The 21145-nt window shown below is 42.3% G+C and overlaps 1 protein-coding gene across 5 annotated transcripts in view; it reads left to right on the top strand.

Annotated features, from left to right (window-relative positions):
• The first annotated feature begins 1360 nt into the window (after window positions 1–1360).
• The window catches only part of LOC138824778 (SLIT-ROBO Rho GTPase-activating protein 3), a 195941-nt gene continuing 176156 nt past the window's right edge, over window positions 1361–21145 (top strand). For all 5 annotated transcript variants that reach the window (XM_070019014.1, XM_070019012.1, XM_070019011.1 and 2 more), the window contains exon 1: window positions 1361–2155. In XM_070019014.1, the coding sequence (XP_069875115.1) occupies window positions 2089–2155 (67 nt within the window). In that variant the 5' untranslated portion in view covers window positions 1361–2088. The remainder of the gene's footprint in view (window positions 2156–21145) is intronic.

Here is a 21145-nt window from a genome sequence, read left to right as displayed (position 1 = left end):
CATCTGGCTTCCTCCCTTCATTCTCCCCCACCCCTTTCCACAGACATAAACTGTTTATTGAGATTGATCAGCAAGGGACACAGCCTTCCCGTGGGCTTGGAGACTGTGCTAAGAACTGGGACAGGACTTGAGGTTTTATGTTTCTCTTCAGATCACAAAAATCGTTTGCCTTTTACCTCCTCTCATTCTTTTTTTTTTTGTCGGTCGTGGGGCTTGAACTCTGGGTCTGGGCGCTGTCCCTCAGCTCTTCAGCTCAAGGCGAGTGCTCTACCACTTGAGCTACAGCGCCACTTCCGGTTTTCTGGTGGTTTATTGGAGATAGGAGTCTCACGGTCTTTCCTGCCCGGGCTGGCTTTGAACCGCGATCCTCAGATCTCAGCCTCCTGAATAGCTAGGATTACAGGCGTGAGCCACCAGCGCCCGGCTCCTCCTCTCATTCTTGATATCTCCTATTCTCTAATATTTTTTTCTTTCCACAGTATTCCCATTTTCTACCATATTATATAATTTATCATTTAGTTTCTGTCTTGTCTTCTCCCACAGGGCCTCCAGCAGGAGGCCCCATTCAACTCCAGTAGATCCCACTGAGGATGCATTCTGCTCAGGGCATACTTTCACCAAGAATGTTAGTCTTAATGGTGGTTACTTCTCCAGAATTGTGTGATTGGGGAATGCAAGGCAGGAACTACAGAAGGACAGGGTTTTGGTGGTTGTGGTTGTTGTTTTTGGTCGATTTTGAGGATTGCTGTGTCTCTGTGACTAGAACAATACTGGACTTATACTAAGCTTTAAGCAAATATTTGTTGAAAGAATGAATGAAAGAGCTACCAAAAGAGATCCCATTTTACTGGTGAAGAAACTAGGCTGAGTGAGTTAGACATTTGCACAAAGCTTCATGAGACACTGACACAGCTGTTTGTGACTGCACCCCTGCTCTCAATGGCTTTTGCAAAGCTAAGTGTTGCAAACTCCTGGCTTTGTTCCCTATCCAATACTTGTTTAAAAAATATTAATGCCCTTCCCTACATGGCTCAGGCCTTCTGTTAGATTCTTAGGTGGAGTGATAAACTGTCATGTAGCTGTTGACTTGAAAGACTGAATTAAATTGCACAAAAGGAGAATGTGTAATTTTTGTTAGAAAAAAAAAAATCCCTAGCTCAACTGCCAATAGCTGGGGTGTGTGGGAGCCTCCCAGGCTTTCTCAACCTGATTTTTTCCCCCTGCAGCCTTCCCTTTTGTGAGCTTTTCTTCCCCTTTTTGCTTGCAGTGAATTCTGCTCTCCTGTAGGCTACAATGTGTCAGTTGTTATAAAATCCGGGAGGCGGAGTCTAGTGACGAGCTCGGTGGGGGAGAGATCCGCCAGCCCTGCAGGGTGAGAGCAGCACCGGGCTCACCGGAGCTCAAGCACTGCCCCAGGAAAACTTGATCTCGATCTCCTGGCTTTGATCCTCACTGGACATCAGACCAGAGGCACCGAAGAGAGGGAGGATGCGAGATGACTGGCCCTCTGGCAACCTGACCATCTCCTTAGCAGAGCCTTCCAAAGCAAGCTGGGGGCTGGCTGCACAACCCAGGAGGCGCCGCGCCTCTCGCCTCTCCTGGATGTGTGTGTGTGAGTGAAAGAAGCGGGTGTGGATGTGGGTGAGTGAGGATATGTGTGCATGTGTGTGTGTGTGATTCTCGTACACATCACGACTGTGTGTGTCTAGATGAGTGTGCATGTGCATGGGTGAGTGTGTGTGTGTGAGGGTGGGTGGTGTGTGTGTGTGTGTGTGATCCTGGCAATTATTATTCTTTTTGGAAGAAAAATCTTGGAAATCTGGGGCAGTTTACTGTGCTCCTGTGGCGATTGTCTTTTTCAAGAGCTGACCAGTGCAAGCCACTTAGAGCCATTTTCTTGGAAGTAAAAAGCATTTTCCTCCCTGAAGAAGGATTTTTTACTCCTGCTCTGCAGTCAAGTAAGAGAGATTAGTCCCTAAGCCTGTGAAATTGACCAGCACCGTGTGATTACCAGGGCTCCAGAAGGGACTCAAAAGGAAAAGAGAAAGAAACCAAGCAAACTGTCAGTTCCTTTGGCCACATCAGAAGATGTCATCTCAAACTAAGTTCAAGAAAGACAAAGAGATCATTGCTGAATATGAAGCCCAAATAAAAGGTGAGATACCCACTGAGGGACTTTGCCTTTCCTTTTCTTTCCTTTCTGTTTTCCCTTGCTCTGGCTTTTCTCCCTTTTCCTCCCTGCCATCACAAAATGTTGCTATGCATCAATAATCTTATTGTGAGGAGGAACAGTGGCTGCCACACAAGTCCAGGCTGGTTTCCACTGCAGATAGCGCCGGGGCTGGAAGTGTGGATTCTGGAGAGGGCAGCAATCTCTGCATTGCAGGTGTGCGAGGAGGATCCTACGCCTGACTTTAGGAGTGTCGCCGGTACTCCATCATCTTGGCAGTGATATGTCACTCTAGGCCATTTTGACAGTCACAGCCTCTCCTCTTCCCTAGCATAGTAAAAGGCCCTGAATATTGATGCCTTTTTCCCCCCACTATGATCTACTCCTCCTGTCCTCCTTTTGGCTTTGTTGTTGTGATGGTTTTGCCTCTCTCCCTTTCTCTGGGCAGGAATTCACATGCATGTGTTCAGGGAGGCAGCATCCCTGGGCAGCCCTTCTTTGTTGGTGTCTCTCGCCTGGTCTGGGTTGCCATGGATTAACTGTTATGAAGCATATTGATCCAGACTAATGCAGGCATTTAGGCATAAAGAGGGAGCTCAGTGCAGAAAATGTATTATCGTGCATTTGCAAGCCCGATCCTTCTGTGCACTAGTGTTTAGGGTCATTAGTGTTGGTTCAAAGCCAACACCTTTGCATGCATTTAGGCTGTTGGGCACTGCTTGGCTTCCGTGGCTTCCAGGGAAAGCTAGCCAGGAGAGTGAGATGACCTCGGGCTGCTGCTTCCAGCTTTGGTGCCATCAAATGCACACTTCTTTCAGAAGCCGCTCCCTAAATCCACGCTAGCTGGAAGTAATGGGGAAAGGGACACACTACATAGCTAAGCCCAGGCCAGATCTGGGCTTCTTCCATTCTCAGGAGTTTTAAGCTCAGCTTTGACAAAAAAAAAAAAACTCCAATCTTTGTGCACCGTGTTCCTTCTTCCCGGAGGCTGCACCCTAAGAGAAGCGGGGCACGTGGTGCTTGGCATCTGTGTTCTTTCTGGTCATGGTTCTCTGTGCTGCGACACTGGACAGCAGTGTTGCGGTCTCTTACAGACAGAGCAAAGACAAAACACACCTTCCATGGATGTGGAGGCCTGTCTTGGAGCTTTCATAGGGTCTGTTGAACAAGTTGATTTGGGGGTCTCGTGAGACCTGTGGTTGCCACACCTACTTCTAGAGCTGTTGTGGCTGAAGATTCCATGTTCTGGGAAGTCAGGGCGCCTTGGGAGTGTAGACTCTGGAGGCTACAACCTCAACTGCTGTCCTAACCTCAGATGCTGCAGCAGCTTTGGAGGGGAGGGGGCAGTCACCAGGGGAGGGCTTTGTGTTTACCACTGCCTTTCCAAGTCCTTTTTCTTTTACTCTTGGTCAAACCTAGCATGCTAACCACCTCTGAGCAGAGTCCAGAGTAAAAGAAGTAGAGTCTCCTCTTCCTAGGTCACCGCCTCCTTAATTTTCAGTTCAATGTCAAAAACTGTGATTTAGGAAGATTGAATCTTGATGACAATTTAGAACAAGTGGTCAGAGATTCAAATTTACCTGTCTGCTTGGTACAAAAGCCCATTTCCATCTTTTGAATATACAGACATTTAACCCAAAAGTAGTACATACTTTTTAGGGAGTTCATGTTTTGTAAGACTAACTTAGCTGTTCCTTTTTTTTTTTTTTTTCTGAAGATCAAGGTCCATGTGAAAAATTATATGATAGAGAAGGTGATGTTGAATTTTGGATAGTTTGGGTATAAGCACATTGTCTTGTAGCAAATGTGCTTATCTCATTTTTAAAAAATGGCTACTACTAGGCCGGTCAATGAGGACCAGTTAGGCATTGATTTGTTTGGCTGATTCTTTTTTACCTTTCACCTTTATTTTACCAACCAATCACCAAGTGCTAGGTAATGAATTTCATCTGTAAAGTTGTCCAAATGATCTTGTGTGCTACATTTTGAATTCCTCTGTACTCTGGTTGAAGGAGTGTAATTATATTCCTTTAGAATTGACACTGAATAATATTGCTGCATTAACTGAAGCCCATTGAAATCTTTCCCTTCATAATTCTATTTGTTGGCCTGGGGTGTAACTCATCAATAGAACACTTTCCTGGTGTGCAAGGCCCTGGGTTCCAGCCCTAGCCTCACCAATTATAAATAAATACATATATATTTAAAAATATATATTATATATCTCTCTATATATTTGTTAATCACTACCATCATTATTAATGTGTCCAGGCTAATCTGTTTCTACAGCTTATTCCCAAACAGGGACCAGGAGAGTTGGTACAAGCTCAGTGTCAGAGATGGGAAATAGAGGCTCAGCACTGTTCAGTGACTTGCCCAAGGTCACAAGGCCGGGCTTCTCCCAGGCCTGGTGCTCCCTGCTGCATTGTTTGCCAGAAGCTGCCCCTTGATGGATTGATGTCAGGAGCAGATGGCAGTCTTGTGGGGGAGACTGGCCAGTTCTCCTCCAGGCTCCATTGTTCCCCTCTCACTTTCATTCCATTGCCTTTGTCCCTTGCCTCTGAGGAATGTTTGACCAGTGACCAAAAGGAATGCCAGATGTAGTTACCTTTCTCCATGGTATCATTTGACTGGCTTGGTGCATAAGAACCTACTGTATTAGGCAGATTTTACACTCTGTGAATTTTGCAAAGGGAATGTGTGATTTTCAGAAATGATGCTGACTTATTCCCTCTTCTTTCTGAAGCATTATTGATTTAACAAAGGAGAATGTTTTTAAACAGTATATTTTGTTTATATATTTAGACTTCTCTTGACTCATGAGAAACTTGGATCACTTTGATTATATACTTGTAATGTCATAGTAAACCATACACTTATGTATTTCCAGTGATAAAGAACTTAGTATGTCCCATGCTTATGTGTACTATCTTTGGACAGCTCTAGCTCACAGGTTGCATAGATCTCTGCCTATTGGTTATATAGTTCCAACCTCACAGAAAATTGCAATAGAAGTGTTCAGGAGCCTTGCCTGAGAGTGACATCACATTCTCTAGTCTGGAGCTGGCAGGCTATAACTTCTTTTCTCTTTGGAAAAATCAGAACAATATTTGCATATCTTGAGATTTTTGGCATCTGTCCCACTCCCCACAATTCCCTCAAAGATCACTGATAGTGTTTGGTGCTCTTATTTTCAGGCATTTGCAGTTTCCTGGGCTCTAATTGATCTTGCTGCCAGACACAGTGGTCTGCTTTGCATTTATTCAGAGTTACTACTTCCATTTCAACCTCACAGAAAATTGCAATAGAAGTGCAGTGATGGTGGACTGGAGGGCCTTATTATTTATTTTATGTTCAAATTCATTTAAGGCCATCTTTTTAATAGCAAAAATCTAGATTTGGGGGTAAGAAGAGCAGGTATTAAAGTATTACAGAGTTATATGTATGCATTCTTTGTTTATGCATTCTTTTAGCAATCATTGGTTATCTACTTTGTACTTTGTTTTGTACTGAGTGTTGTGGGAGACACAAAGTATATGACATATCCATTGCCTTCTGAGAATGTCTTTGGAATATTGTAATAAAATATGAGAAGAAAATAAAAAAGGCCAAAACATAGAAAACTCATTCTGAGCACCAAAATGAGTTTTGTCTATTTTGTTCTTTCCTGTTCTGGTTTTTGGCTTTTTTTTCTTTCCTTTTTTTTAAGACAGGGTCTGGCTATCTAGCTCGGGCTGGCTTGGAAATAACTATGTAGTCCAGGCAGGCCTCAAACTTAAGATCTTTTTGGTCTCCATCTCCTAAGGGCTGGGATTACAGGCAAGTACTACCATGCCCAACTTGAGCTTTGTCTTTAATTGTGCATACACACAGGAACGGAAGAACCTTCTTAGGAATGGCCCTGGCTTTCAGCAGGATTAAAGCCGGAAAACAGGCCAGAGTGAGGAATAGTGGGAGTGACAGGGACTGTGGTCAGCTGAGTAATTTATCAGGAGGGGAAGCCTCCACTCTGTTCCGACTTATCTTTGTGAGGCAGGAATATGAGCCTAGAATGGTCAGTTGTTTCATTGTGTTAAGGGAATTTAAAATTTTAATTTAAGTTTCCTAATGCAAACACACACAGGTACATGCACACAATATATAATAGATGTATATATATATACACACACATGTGTGTATACATACACATTCATGTATACATAAACACAACACATATATATGTGTTAAATAACTTAGGGATTGGTGTCAAGGCTGGTGCTGTACCACTTAAGCCACACCTCTACTTAAAACTTTCTATTGGTTAGTTAGCTATAAGAATCTTATGGACATCCCTGCCCAAGCTATGCTCAAACCATGATCCTCAGATCTCAGCCTCCTGAGGAGCTAGGATTATAGTAAGCCACTATCATCTGGTGTAAGTCTCCTGATTTTTTAAAATGCGGGCCCAAACTTCTACAAATACTATGCTGCTTAGACATGGGATGGGACTGATTCAGTTTGTTGGGGCATTAATTCTCAACTTCTGGCCTATAAGTTGGACTCTACATAGAGTTTGGTGGTGGAGTTTCAGGCAACTTTAGTATTCTACCTTGTATTGTTTTTGCTTCTAGACCTATGGTCTTGTATCTAGACCAGACCTGACTCTTTGCTCTGAATGCTCTATTCCCTTTCCCATGCCTACGTTTTCCCCTATTTGTGCCTCTAGCCCCTCCCTGCCCAATTCCTGATCATCCTTCAGTGCTTTTTTGGATGATCCATCCTCTGTGATGCCTTTCTGATTCTGCTAGGCAGGACAGATCCATCCTCCTGCGTCTTTTTATCCCTCACTACAGCTTGATGTGAAGGCCTTTGGACATGAACCCTGGAAGACAGAGTTACATATGAGAACTCTTGTGTTTGGTTGAGAGAGAAGCCTCAAGTTACTAAGAAATGCTAGGGCTGGGAATATGGCTCAGTGGTAGAATGCTTGTCTCATGCTTGAAGCCCTAGGTTCAATTCCTCATACCACATACACAGAAAAAACTACTGTGGCTCAAGTGGTAGAGTGCTAGCCTTGAGCAAAAGAAGCTTAGAGACAGTACCCAGGCCCTGAGTATAAGTCCCAGGACTGTCCAAAAAGAAAAAAAAAAAAAGGAAAAAAGAAAACACAAAGAAAAATAAAAAGAAGTGCTAATGTTATATTTTGTAGCTATTATTTTCCTTTTTTTTTTCTGTTTTTGGGCCAAGATAGGGACCAAACATGGTACCTGACACTTTTTTTTTTTGGGTCCAGCTGTGGGGCCTGAACTCTGGGCCTCAGCTCTTCAGCTCAGGGCTAGCGCTCTACCACTTGAGCCACAGTGCCACTTCCAGCTTTTTTCTTTTTGCTTATGTGGTGCTGAGGAATCGAACCCAGGGCCTCAGGCATGCAAGGCAAGTGCTCTACCACTGAACCACCTTCCCAGTCCAAGGTACCTGACACTTTTGCTCATTGGTTTGTGTTCTACTAACTGAGCCATGCCTCCAACCTCTAAATTATTTCCTGTAACTTTTGTCTTAGTTGGCTACTATTATAAAATACCACAGTCTGTGTGGCTTGTATTTACTTCTTCTAATTCTAGAGATTAAGAAGTTCACCATCAAGGTGCCAGCAAATTTTGTTCCTAGTAAAGGCCCAGTTCCAGCCTTGGAGATAGCTGCCTTTCTGCTGGGAGCTCTCTGGGTTTGCTCCTAGAGAGATATGTCTCTTTCCCTCTTGTCAGGGTACCGATCCCATCCTGAAATGCCTGGCTCTTCCTAAATCTATTCACCTCTAAATCCCATCACATTAGGGGTTGAAGGCTTCCACATATGCATCTTGAGGTTACAACTCTTCAGTCTGTAATACCATCCATACTTCCTGTTCAATTGAAAGGAGTAGCTTTACTGGGCAAAGAAATACTCTCTATGGCTTGTTGAATTTCCTTGTTTGTCTTTGTTACCCAGGTTTGTTTTTATAGGGTTGAGGTGGTAAAGCCTAATGTGTTGAAGCCAACAGTCTTTGATGAGTGGTGTCTGTCATGTCCCAGTGGGGTGTGGTCTGGTGAGCACTTTACTCTATGTCCCTCCCAGTCTGTGGAAATCTGTGTATCTAAGGGTCTGTATTTGTTGCTTTTTGAGTTCTTACCAGGCATTTGTATATTAAGGGTGATCTTTTCTTTCCAGAAATCTCTCTTATTCATTCATCCAATGACTATTACAAGACATGCTTCAGGCTAGATAGCTTTATTTAGCAATGGGAGGTAATTCATTTTTCTTTAGCTTCTGTGTCTCAGTCATATATCGAATATCTCATTTTGTGATCTAACTTTGTGAGTCTTTATTATTCTGATTGTGTAGATAAAAAAGCTAATGCTCAGAAAAATAAAACGAATTACATTGGATTGCCCAGCAAACAGATCTAGAGCCAGGTTTTTATTTTATTTTATTTGTGAACATACTGTACAGAGGGGTTACAATTACATGGGCAGGATAATGCATACATTTCTTACCAAGCATTGCAGCCTCCTCCTTTGTTTACCCTTCACATCCCTTCCCAGCCTCCCCCCTCCCCCCACCAATCCTTCCCCCCTTCCTCCCCCCACCGACACTGTAAAGCTCGTTTTTGACATGACAATTTAGAGCTAGGTTTAAACCAGAGTCTTCCCAACTTCTGCTGATGGGAGATTCAAGAAGCATGCCAAAGCCACGTGGCATTATAACCTGGGACTGGTCTGGAAAAGATTTTGTTTTTTGACAGGTCGCCCTTACCAACACTTCTACTCCCCTCTACTTTGTCTTCTCCTAGTCTCTGCTTCATGCTACCTATGTCCCATCAGATCTCTTCATGTCCCCCCAGGTAGTTGGTTTGGGGAAGGTGGTCCTTGGAAACAACCCCACAAGCTTCTGTAGGGGCCTGCTAGATCTCTTACCTGCTGGCTCACCCCTCCACCAACCTGGAAATATAATGCCAGAAATTTTAGATGTCTTGTTGTCCATTTTCCCCATCTGTTTCTGAAACTGATGCTCAGAGAGGAGCTCTGGCTTTTAGTTTACCAATAGACTAGGTCTCCATGATCTTTGTTAGCTTGGTTATCATGCTGTGGCCTGGTGCCTGCCTTCTATGGGTGATTAACAGACATTATTGGACTGTAATGCTCTGGTGGGTGGTAAGTACCTTCAGAGGGAAGAGGAGGCTGTGGTGCCTAGCAAGATAAGAGAAGTCAAGAGGAGGCAAGATTAGTCTGATTCCTGAAACAGATTCCTTTACTTCGTAGCTACTAGAGAAAGGAGGAGGGGATGGAGTTTTTCTCCCCTCCCCTCCTCTCTCTGCTGTGTTCTTGCTTTTTTTTTGCATCTTCCCCAGATGCTCTTTGATTCTGGAATCTTCTTGATGGTCCCTCATCTTTCCTCCCTTGGCTTATGGGGATGGGTTGGGGCCGGGTGTAGGTTTCTTTTTTTTTTTTTTTTTTTTTCTACTTATCGGCTCTTTACTGATTTTCCCCTTTGGCACAGGACATCTTTATATTTGTATGTGTTCATGTGCGTCGACATGTGTAGGACTTAGGGAAATAAGGTACTATCCTGGCTTTTATCACCAGACCCTTTTCATTTATTTTTATTTTTTATTTTTTTGTGCTGGTCCTGGGGCTTGAACTCAGGGACTGGGGGCTGTACCTTAACTTTTTTGCTAGCATTCTGCCACTTGAACCACAGTTCCATTTCCAGCTTTTTGGTGTTTAATTGGAGATAAGAGTCTCATAGGCTTTTCTGCCTGGGCTGTCCTCATATCTTAGTATCCTTTGTAGCTAGGATTATACCCATGGGTCACTGGTCCCTGCTTGTCACCAGACTTTTAAAGCTGTTGTCCATAGCCCACAGTCTTTATTTTTTTCCCCTAAGGACAAGGTTTTTGAAAGCCCTAAATCAAGTGTTAGCTCTTTCTCTATATTATCCCCAAGGCAGTGAGCACAGAATGCTGTCCTGGGCTCAAAAGTGTCCATGGAATAGAAGAAAATATGTAAGAACACCTTCATCACTTCGGTATGCGGTGGATCTTGTTTCTTCTCCATCTTTACCATGCTGACATGACCACTATGTGTCCTTGCTGGGATCAGAACAAATAACAAACTCTGTTTCTGAGGAAGACCCAATATTGTGGTCTTGGATATTGTGGGTTGGAATTCTTTCTTGTGGGAGCTTAGCTGTGTAGTGTAGCACCTACTAATTGAGCTTCCAGTTGGGAGGGCCCAAATTTTCTGCATTTGTTGTCAAAGGTTCCCTTATTGCCCCTGACTGAGAGTTATACTTGTAACTGGTCTTCCTGAGTCTTTTATATTCTGGTCTGTTCTTCTCACAGAAGCCAATAACAATTCCTATGATTTCAATGTGATCATGCCACCCTGCTATTTAAAACTCTTTTGTGATATCTTATGGTATGAGAAGAGGATCCAAACTCTACACTGGATTTACAAAGCTATGGTCTGCTTATCTCTCCCCTTTCCCATCCACTGTCTTCTGTCATCACTTGTACACATCTCTGCCTCCATAACTTCTCCAAGCTTGCCTTCACCTTGACCCTTGGCACTTAGCTTTCTCTTTCCCTTCTCTTTCCCCCTCTTTCTCTTTCGCTGGTCCTGGGGCTTGAACTCTGGGTTTAGGCACTGTCCCTTTTGCTCAAGGCTAGGACTCTACCACTTGAGCCACAACACCACTTTGGCTATTTCTGGTGGTTAATTGGAGATAAAAAGTCTCACACACTTTCCTGCCTGGACTGGCTTTTAACTGCGATCCTCAGAGCTCAGTCCCCTGAGCTAGCTTTCCCTTTTTCGGAAGCAATTTTTTCTCCTGGATTGTCACTTGGCTGACTCCTTTTTGATATTTGACCTTCAGGTTGAATGCCACCTCAGCTACCCAAGTAGTCAGGCAGTAGTTCTTTATTAGAGCAGCTGACTTGAATTCTCTGCAGAATATTTATGACAATATAATATTTTTCCTTCTGTGTTTATATTTTTCTCTGAAAGAGAAAGGCTGGGGTGGTTAGGCATACCTGAAATTTATCACTCAGAAGGCTGAGACTAGAGGATTGAGAGTTACAGGCCAGTATTGGATACCATAGTAAGACCTTGTCAAAAACAAACAAAAACAAGAATTTGGCTTATCTCTTACATTTTTTTTATACCTAGAATACTTGTTGGTATATAATAAGTGGTCACAGTTTTTATTTAAAGATTAAGTGTAGATATCCTTGAAATGAGCAAGAATCCATACACAAGAACTCATACATATTATTTGGTTGCATCCTGAAGCAGATCCAAGCTTTTCTTGACTGAGAGATAACTCAGGAAGATGAAGAATCAAGAGAAGGAACAATCATATCTATGCTGAGCTACTCAGTGGAGTGAATTGGTCTTTTCATCTTGTAAAACCCAAACTCTCTACCTGTTGAATCACTTCACATTTTCTTTATCTTCCTAGCTCCAGGTGATCCCCATTCTACTTCCCATCTGCATACTTTTCACTGCTTTTAAGTACCCATATAAAAGGAATCACGAAGTCTTTGATGGTGTCAGAAATTTACTTCTTTTTAAAGTCTGATTACTTACTATTTTGTGGTGTAGACATTGTTTATGCTGGGGATGTTTCTGTGTTTTAGCTATTGTGAATGGTGCTGCTAGAAATGTGACTAAACAAATATGAGAGTTTTATAGAATCACGGTGGTACTGTGTAGCCCAGGCTAGCCTGAAACTCATGATCTTTTTATTTCAACCTCCTGAGTGCTGGGATTACAGGCATTTGCCATCACTCTAGGCTTTCTTTTATGATTATGGATATAATACATGCTCATTATAAAAAATCATATAAAGAGGGAGGGAAAGAATATGGAATTTACTACCCGAGTTAATGACTATAAGCATCCATTTGTATTTTCTTCCAAACTTTACATATGTATTTTCAAGTCTGTTTTTCATCTGTGTGTGACAAAAATTAGATTATTGATCTTTTGTGCAAAGTTATGAAAGTAAAGTTGCTATGATTCCTGATAAGCATATATGCTTAAATGGACTTAAAATGGGCTTAACCTGACCACATTTTTCTTTCTTTTTTTTTTTTTTTTTTTTTTGTCGGTCGTGGGGCTTGAACTCTGGGCCTGGGCGTTGTCCCTCAGCTCTTCAGCTCAAGGCGAGCGCTCTACCACTTGAGCTACAGCACCACTTCCGGTTTTCTGGTGGTTTATTGGAGATAGGAGTCTCACAGTCTCTCCTGCCCGGGCTGGCTTTGAACCGCGATCCTCAGATCTCAGCCTCCTGAGTAGCTAGGATTACAGGCATGAGCCACCAGCGCCCGGCTACACATTTTTCTTTTTTGGGTCCAGTTGTGGGGCCTGAACTCTGGGCCTGGGCGCTGTCCGTCAGCTAGCACTCTACCACTTGAGCCACAGTGCCACTTTTTTTGCTTATGTGGTGCTGAGGAGTCGAATCCAGGGCCTCATGCATGCAAGGCAAGCGTTCTACCTCTGAGCCACCTTCCCAGCCCCTGAACCACATTTTTCTAAGTGAGAAAATCAGTGTCATCTCCCATGTGCGTTTGGGTTGTGTCCTTTAGGGCACTAGATTGTTGGGAAACGTTCTGTTACGGTGATGGCTTGTGTTGGCCACTTCTTTGCAGCCTTGTTATAAACTTTTTTTAAAGAATAAAACTGAGCTCACTCATGAAGAACTTCCCCACTCCCACACCCGTCCCGTCACTGTCGGTTTAGACCTCCCCTCTTCTCAGCCCCTGCAGTCTCACTTCCCCCTCAGTCCCCAGGCGGTAATTCCTTTGGCAGGAAATTTTAAAAGGAGAATTTTATCCAAGGTAAAGAATTCATTCTGAGTAGGCAATTGCCTTTATCGTTTTCTTTCCTTGATACTTTTGGATGTCGGATTGTTTGTCTGCTCTCAATGGTGGTAACCTGCTATCTTCTTGCTTCTGATCACTGGTGACGGTAGTTTCAATGATTATTGTTCAGGGCTGGGAATGTAGCTTAGTGATAGAGTAGTTGCCTAGCATTCATGAAGCCCTGGGTTTGATTCCTTAGTACCACATAAACAGAAAAAGCTGGAAGTGGCTCTGAGGCTCAAGTGGTAGAGCCCTAGCCTTGAGCAAAAAAAGCTCAGGGACAGGGCCCTGGTCCTGAGTTCAAGCCCCAGGACTGGTTAAAAAAAAAAAAGGGCTGGGAAGGTGGCTCAGTGGTAGAGCGTGTGCCTTGCATGCCTGAGGCCCTGGGTTCCATTCCTCAGCACCACATAAGCAAAAAAAAAAAAAAAAAAAAAAAAAAAGGCTTAATATATCTTACTGTTCACATTGGTAAGTTTTTCAACCATTTTTCAAACAGGAAGACCTAGATTCTTGTAGAAAAGGGTAAAGTTCTCATTCAGAATTGGGGTTCAGCAGATAAAATAGCTCCCTAGGGACGTCTTCTATAACTTATAATGCCTTAAAATGGATGGATGGATAAATGGATGTGGAACAGGGGAGAGGGAAATAGAAAGGGAGAGAGTAACGATATAGTGCCTTCACCATCTTCAGAGATGAGAAAGAGTGTGTGTTATTTCTATGACTTAATTTGTATCAAAGAATGCCAACTGGCTGGATAGCATGTATATTCTCTGTTGTCTCAGTAGGATACTTTTGAGTAGAGTTGGCCAATACAATATCTTTATTTTTTATCACTGGATGCTCCAGACAGGATATTTTGGATTCCCCAAAGATATATCACCTTGGGGAAATGAGACAACCAATAGTTACTCCCTGGCCTGCATACTCATAATTAATTCTGAATGTTGGTGACTTAATTGCTGGTTCTGCTAACATCTTTATTGTTTAATATATGCCATGGTGTGATCTTGATTCCTGAGCTGTTGTTTTGTTGAGTCTTTTGAATTTATATGTCCTTCACCTCTCAGCTAATGTGGAACTTTGTCCTAACTTGGTCCTACTAGTTCAGGCTCCATTCTGACCATCCCTGTGTTGTAGCTCATGAATGGCATAATAGTACCATCAAAACTCTGCTAAAAAATGATAGAGAGTGATTGCTCTCTGCCAGAAACAGAGTCATGCTACTGCTACTGGGGATAGTATGAAAGAAATGCTGAGAATCCATTCAGATTTAGTTTAGTAAGTATTTATTGAGTTCCTGCTGCATTTTCTGTCCTCTTAGGTTTAAAATTCTGTGGGGAGGACACCTTGTAATCTGTAATTACTGAAGTGTTGACTCATATAAGGGGTGGTGTGGAATACAGTGGAGAACCTATAGTAAATGGATCTAAATGGTTGAAAATGCTCTGGGTGATTTTCTGATATTGATCTGTAAAGCTGAATCATTTTAGCTAAGCCTATCTCTCCACCATTGCTTCCAGTGCTCTTTAGGATCCACACAGTACCATCTTTCCATTTAAAAGAGAGTCAGAAGTCATCAAAATATTTAAAGGGTCAAGAATCCAAGTGTTTCTAAGAGGGTATCACAACTCCAGGCAGCAAAGATTAAAACTGTCCCAGAAAAGGGATTTTTATAATAGTTCTACTCAGGATGGTAAATACAATCACAGGATAGGTGCTTTTAAGGTGAAATTAAAGCACAGATCAACCAAAAAGGATCAAAAACCACCTTGGATAGATAGAATTAAGCTCAGCAATAGATGAGCCAAGGAAATGAATGTGGGAGGAGTCAACAATGATTCAGAGGCCATGCTCTGGACAGAATCTCACTGACCAGGCTTTGAATCATTGTTCACTGCCAATAAGCTGAATGACCTTGGTTGGTAAGTCATTTAGATTTTCTGAGCACTGTTTTCCTCATTTGGAAAAGTGGGATAATGACACCTCACAGTGAGTGTATATGTAAGTTAATGAAATTCTGATATATCAGAATTTCCAGCCCAGTATTTGGCACACAGTGGCATTTATTAAACAGCAAAGATGTTAGGAAAACCAGCAATTGAGGCACCAGCCTTCAGCATTTTGGACAATGAATGTGAACTTACAGGTGAAGCCCATTTGTAAGTACATCCTTTGGAAAGGAAAGTAAGGTGGCAAAGTACTCAAAGGCAATAGTAGGAATGGAAGTGACAGCATAGGTTGCTGGCAAAAGTTTTAGTATGTGGTAGACAGGCATGATGCTTGCTTTGCTTGCCTTAGAATAGTTCCTAGACCACCTGCATCAGAATCACCTGGGAGAAATTTGTAAGAAGTTGAGGTTCTGGGATCGTATTCCAGAACTTCAGATCAGAGTCTCTGATGGTGGATCATGGAGATGTGAGTTTTTTAAATGTCTTGTGTTTCATATATTATTGACCCTCAACTGTAGTAACTCTTCAACCTGACTGTGTCTTTTGGGGTTTTGGTGTTTGGGATGGAACTCAGGGTCTTGCATATGTTAGGCAAGTCATCTACTATACTCTCAGTCCTGCATAGATATATCTATCTATATCTATATCTATATCTATATCTATATCTATACATATGTATGTATATGTATGTATATATATTGAAAATAGAAGAGCATTTATTAATGTGAGGGGGAAAGAACTCCTTAAATGTGTGTGTGCGCGCGTATCAATATTAACTATTTTGTAAATTAAAGAGTGTCTATATATATATTTGGGTGGGTGTAAAAAAGTCCCATGTTTCTAAATAATTGGTAATGATATTTACTCTGGTGACTAGACATAGGAACTAGGGAGGGGAGGATAAGATATTAGTGATAGATAGCAGTGGAAAGATGATGCTTTAATCTTTATAGTTTCCAATTTTAATTGATGTCTGAAAAAAGTGAATCAAAATTGAAGTCTATAAAAATTGTGTATAATTTTTAAATTGAAAATTTCACCTGGAGCCAGTGGCTCACGCCTATCACCTAGCTACTTATGAGGCTAATATCTGAGAATCTCAGCTGAAAAACTGGCCTGGTTGAGACTTTTATCTCCAGTTAACCACCAAAAATTCCAAAGTGGAACTGTGGCTCAAGTGGTAGAACACTATCCTTGAGCAAAACAGCTCAAGGACAGCCCCCAGGCCCTGAATTTAAGCTCCAGGACTGCCACAAAAAACAAAAAACAGGAAAAAATTCCTCAAATATGACAATAAGTAAGGAATTGATGAATTACTTTATACTGGGGATAAAATCTAAGAACCTCATAAATTCTAAGCATGAACTGTAACACTGAGCTCTATCCTCAGACCAAAGCAGGGGATTTATTGACAGGATTTTTGTGACAAGCTTGCACTGTAAAGGGAAAGAAAGGGACACCATCAAGAGTTATTTAAGTCATGCTCAACTTATTGTGGCATTCATTCTTTATTGTAAGAATGACTGCTGAAGTGAATTGTAATACTTTCCTGCATCATTCCCTCATGTGGCAAGGACGATGTTTTTCTATACTGTTGAAATAGAATTCTAATAGATATAGGAGTGGAAGAGTCAAGCTCACCATTTCAGTTTAAAAGATTTAAATCATGAAACCTCATAGTGTGGTGGCTGAGTGTGAGATTCAGATCACTAAAACTGATTCCTCCCTGTCTGTTACCTCTTTTGAAAAAGTCGTGTCTCCATTCTCCGTCTTCATGTCCTCGACTGCTAACTGAATCACCTGAGGTGTATGTAAGCAAGCTTCATAATGCTGTAGAAAGGCTCATTATTTCTATTTTTTGTCTGGCTCCTGCTCTGGACATGTTGCTCTGAAAGACCCCCGTCGGCGTGGGGTGCCCTTCGATCTAAAGAGACCCTCCCCCAAGGAACAACGAGACCACTTGTACGGATGCAAACAGCACGAGGTTTATTCGGGCATGCCTCGGCTCCCAGGTGCACTTAACCACGAGATCCACAAGGTTCGGGTCAAGTGTCTGGGAACCGGTTACACGGGTACCCGGGGCGACAAAGTCTATCGGGAGACTTGCGCCCCGAGTGCTTGAAAGCACCCTCCTTTTATGGACAGCAGAAGCAAGGTTACAGAAGCGAGATGCTTGGTTACAGAATATTGATTGGTTAATTTCAAATTACGCTCAGGGTGGGGATTGGTCAGGTTAAGCTGGCCAGATGGGGCAGGTGGGGTTGGGGGAAAGCTGACGTGTCGGTACTTGCCCCGGCAAGTCTGTGCTGGTCGTCATGCACCGAAACTGTTCGTTCCCTAATTTTGACAAGTGATTTATTACCTCCTGACCTACCCTGCCATTATAGCTAAGTTTTACAGGAAGGGACGGGAGGGTCGGCTATTTTTCAGGAATGCCTGGCTTTAGGGCATGTAATGACTTGCCTGTGTCCTGCTTCGCTCTCTTAGGTATGCAGGGGAAGGGGCAGCAGTTTTCCTTAAAGGGCTCAATGGGGGGCTCAATGGGTGAACATATACTGGAGTCTGGGGTCTTTTCATTCCCCCATTTTCTTTTTGCCTGAATGAAATCCTTCATTCAACTGGAGGTTCCTCCGTTAATTTAAGTTGATGATATTGTTGGGTTAATACTAGGGCCTGCACGACCGATAGGCGGTCCTTACAAATTGTATTAGGCGATTTACGATGCAGGGGCCCACAGTAAGGATTAACATGAGGAGTATTAGGGGTCCCATTAAGGATGATATTAGGGTAGTAAACCATGGAGTCCACAACCCTTCATACCAAGTTTGTTGAGACTCAAATTCTCGCTGTCTATTGTTTAATCTTTCTTGGAGTTTGTCTAGGGTCCTGATTACCACTCCTGTTTTGTTAGCATAAAAACAACATTCTTCCTTTAAGGCTGCACATAGGCCCCCTTCCTTTAGAAAAAGCAAGTCTAACCCCCTTCGATTTTGGAATGCTGAGTGCTGAGTGCGATTTTACGGAGTTTGTCAGCGCCCAGACAGACTAATGTAGAGGATAACAAACTTTTATCAGCAAAAGGTTATACAATCTTGCTGCAAGGCTTCGTTCTTGGATGGTCACCAGCTGGTCGCCTGATATACCAGCTGTACTTGTAAGCTCCAATTTTAAGACATACTCATACCATTTGCGACATACTTAAACTTTCTGAGGTTTGTCTTAAAGACAATCCTTACTTTTCAAATTTCCCCAATTCTCTTTCCAAGGCTTTCTTTACTTCCTTCTTTCTTTACAATTCCTTTCCCAAGGCTTTCATTACCACCCTCTTTTTTACAATCTCTTGACCATCTTTGTGGCTGTAGTTTAAAACTGCCCAATTTTTCCTTTGGCTTGCGGAACCTTTATCTTAGGACAGCCTTAAGGCACCACCGTGATGCAGAAGCTTGCTAGATTTTAAGGCTAAGAGTATTACCTCTATTGATAACACACTCAGGTTATTACCATATCAGAGTCAAACTAGGCTGTGACCCTAGAGTGGATTTTCAGTCACTATGCACTGAAGTGCCTAAGACAAGCAAGCCAGTGATATCCTTGTCCCCAATATCCACTGTGGGAAGAGAGGGTTTCTGGATATCACCCAAAAGAATGTCCCACAAGATCTTAGATTTAGCAGCTTTCAACCAGGAAGCCGACTCAGGTGATGGAATCAAGCAGGAGTTCCTCCAGGTGACTGTCAGGCCGTCGTTGAACTTTACCCATTACGGTGTACAGCAGCAGCAGCAGCAACCGGAACAGCAGGGTCTCTCAGTGGCTCCAAGGGACTGTCGTCACACCTCATGCTGGGCTGTAAATTCCTACACAGACTGGTTAAAGATACATTGCCTAGGCTTGGCAGGCTTTGATCCTGCTGGTTTTTAAGATCTTTTAAACAATAGCTCAGGACAATTTACCAAAATCACAACTTTTTACTAACCAGGTATTTTTGTAAATAGACACAGAAGGCTTAGTCTTGTAACCATCTCTGACAAATGCAGTCTCCACACCTTGCACACCTACAACAGTTAACACTATTTTTTTATGCCCTTATTAAAAATTATTTTATCTATTTTGCCTCATTTTTCCAAAACTGACTCTGGACTCTTGATCTTAAAATGGGGGTAGAAGGGCGAAGGTCCATCTTCTGTAACTTCTTCAAGCTGACTTTAGGGGCGTTGATCTTACCTAGCCAGGAGCCTATAACCTTAGCCTATTTTACAAAGAGGCCATCAGGGTTAGAAGTCATTAAGAACAATATTTAACTTTTGACAACTGCACAGACCTTTTCTCCAGCTATAGCAGTATAGCTTGTTTAGCACTCTGGTTTGTAAAAGCATCTTTCTGGATGACTTAGGAATGTGATCTTTAGTAACCCTAACACAATGCCTGAGTTACCGTTGCAGGCCTTTAGACAGATATCAATAGAAACACATTCTCGGGTTTACAAACTTTTTCCTGAGAAGATGAATTTCATGTAACTGGTGTCAGCTCAATATTACTGCCAATTAGAGCTTTTGGCACATAAAGGGGTTAAGATTTAAACTACCCCCCACATTTTATAACATTAGTTTTTTACTATCACAGAGGACTGGCAAGTTCCTGTCCCTTACAAGGTAGTCATGCACATTAGGCATGCTTCCAAACTATCTTCCTATGACCTCCCGGCTCTGATCAGTTTTGAAGGGCCACGCACAAATGACTCTAGGATCTGACATTTCTGCCATCCAAGCAGTGGCTTACTGCCTCTGGATGCTCCACCATTGCTTTTTGTCCCAGGAGTGTCTTCTCTACATTGGGATAAATGCCTCATTGGCATTTTCCTTAGCTGGTTGCTGGACTTGAACTCAGGGCCTGAGCACTGTCTCTCAGCTCTACAGCTCAAGGCTAGCACTCTGCCACTTTGAGTCCCAGACTCGGGGCTTGAATGCTGTCCCTTAACTCTTCAGTCCAGGGCTAGTACTCTGCCACTGTGAGTCCCAAAGCATTTCTGCTTGCTCTTTCAGCACTCTGCTGGCTGAGTAGAGGTGACAGTCTCGCAGGGACCTTTTTGTGCCCGGGCTGGCTTTGAACCAGTTTGCAGATCAATGAGTCTTACAAAAGGCCATTTTACTCCAATTAAAAGCAACAAGGTGGTCAACACAGAAGTAGCTTTTAAGCATGCTCTTACCTGAAACATTAAGAGTCAAAGTTACATCTGACAACTTGTAAGAATCCTCTGTGCTTTGCTTTGGGCTTGCTGGAAACTTAAAAAACCTAGAAGAGCAAACTAGAATAGCAATTATTTTGATAATCCTAATTTTTTCTTTTTTTCCTTTTTTTTTTTTTTTTTTGCACATTGAGGCCAATGTCAAGAATGATTTTACATTTAAACTTTATATCCAAAAATCCATTCCCTATTTTTTAAACCTCTTATTAATCACCTTTAATATTTTATACTTTAGTTTTCATTTGCATTTTGAAAAGATCCTTTGAAATCTTGAGGCCAAGTGTCACTCATTGTCTCTTGGCTGCTTGTTTTAAAACAGACACACATTAAGATTTTTAAACTCAAATGACAATTTTCCTTAATGCAAGAATTACAGTCACCTTTACTATACCACAAAGCTAGATTTAACATCTTTATAACTTTTAAAAACATCCTAATTGCAGAACATAATTGAAAGTAAGCCACATTATACAAATAACTTTTTACCCTCTTTTTAAGGCCTTCCTAATTTTAATGTTAACACATCCAAGGGAAAGTTTTAGCAATACTAATCAGATCATCACATCATTCATTTTAACCATCATGTTTTCAGTGCCTATCTGCAGGGAAAAGAGACAGAACAACGATGGGCCACTTGGCCCCTCCTATGGAATAGGCAGGCACACACCCAATCTGACTCTTTAGGGTTAGATGAACTGCGTCGTTTGTGCCAGTTTGCCTCACCATGCGTGGACTCCTCCCAGGGCCAGTCCCACCGCATGACCAGCTGAACTGCACTTCTGCTTGTTCACCCTTCACCCCTAAAGATAGGTCTTCTGTTGGTTTCTAAGTTTTTCCCCATCTCTTCTCTTGGTTCTCAAATGAAATACAGTTTTAGATAGACAGAACAGGTAACTTCTTTGACA

This window comes from Dipodomys merriami, unplaced genomic scaffold, assembly GCF_024711535.1.
Source record: "Dipodomys merriami isolate MVZ:Mamm:240054 unplaced genomic scaffold, mDipMer1.0.p SCAF_13, whole genome shotgun sequence".
Taxonomy (NCBI): Eukaryota; Metazoa; Chordata; class Mammalia; order Rodentia; family Heteromyidae; genus Dipodomys; species Dipodomys merriami.
Note: the sequence above shows the minus strand (reverse complement) of the source record. Positions and strands in the feature narration are given on the sequence as shown.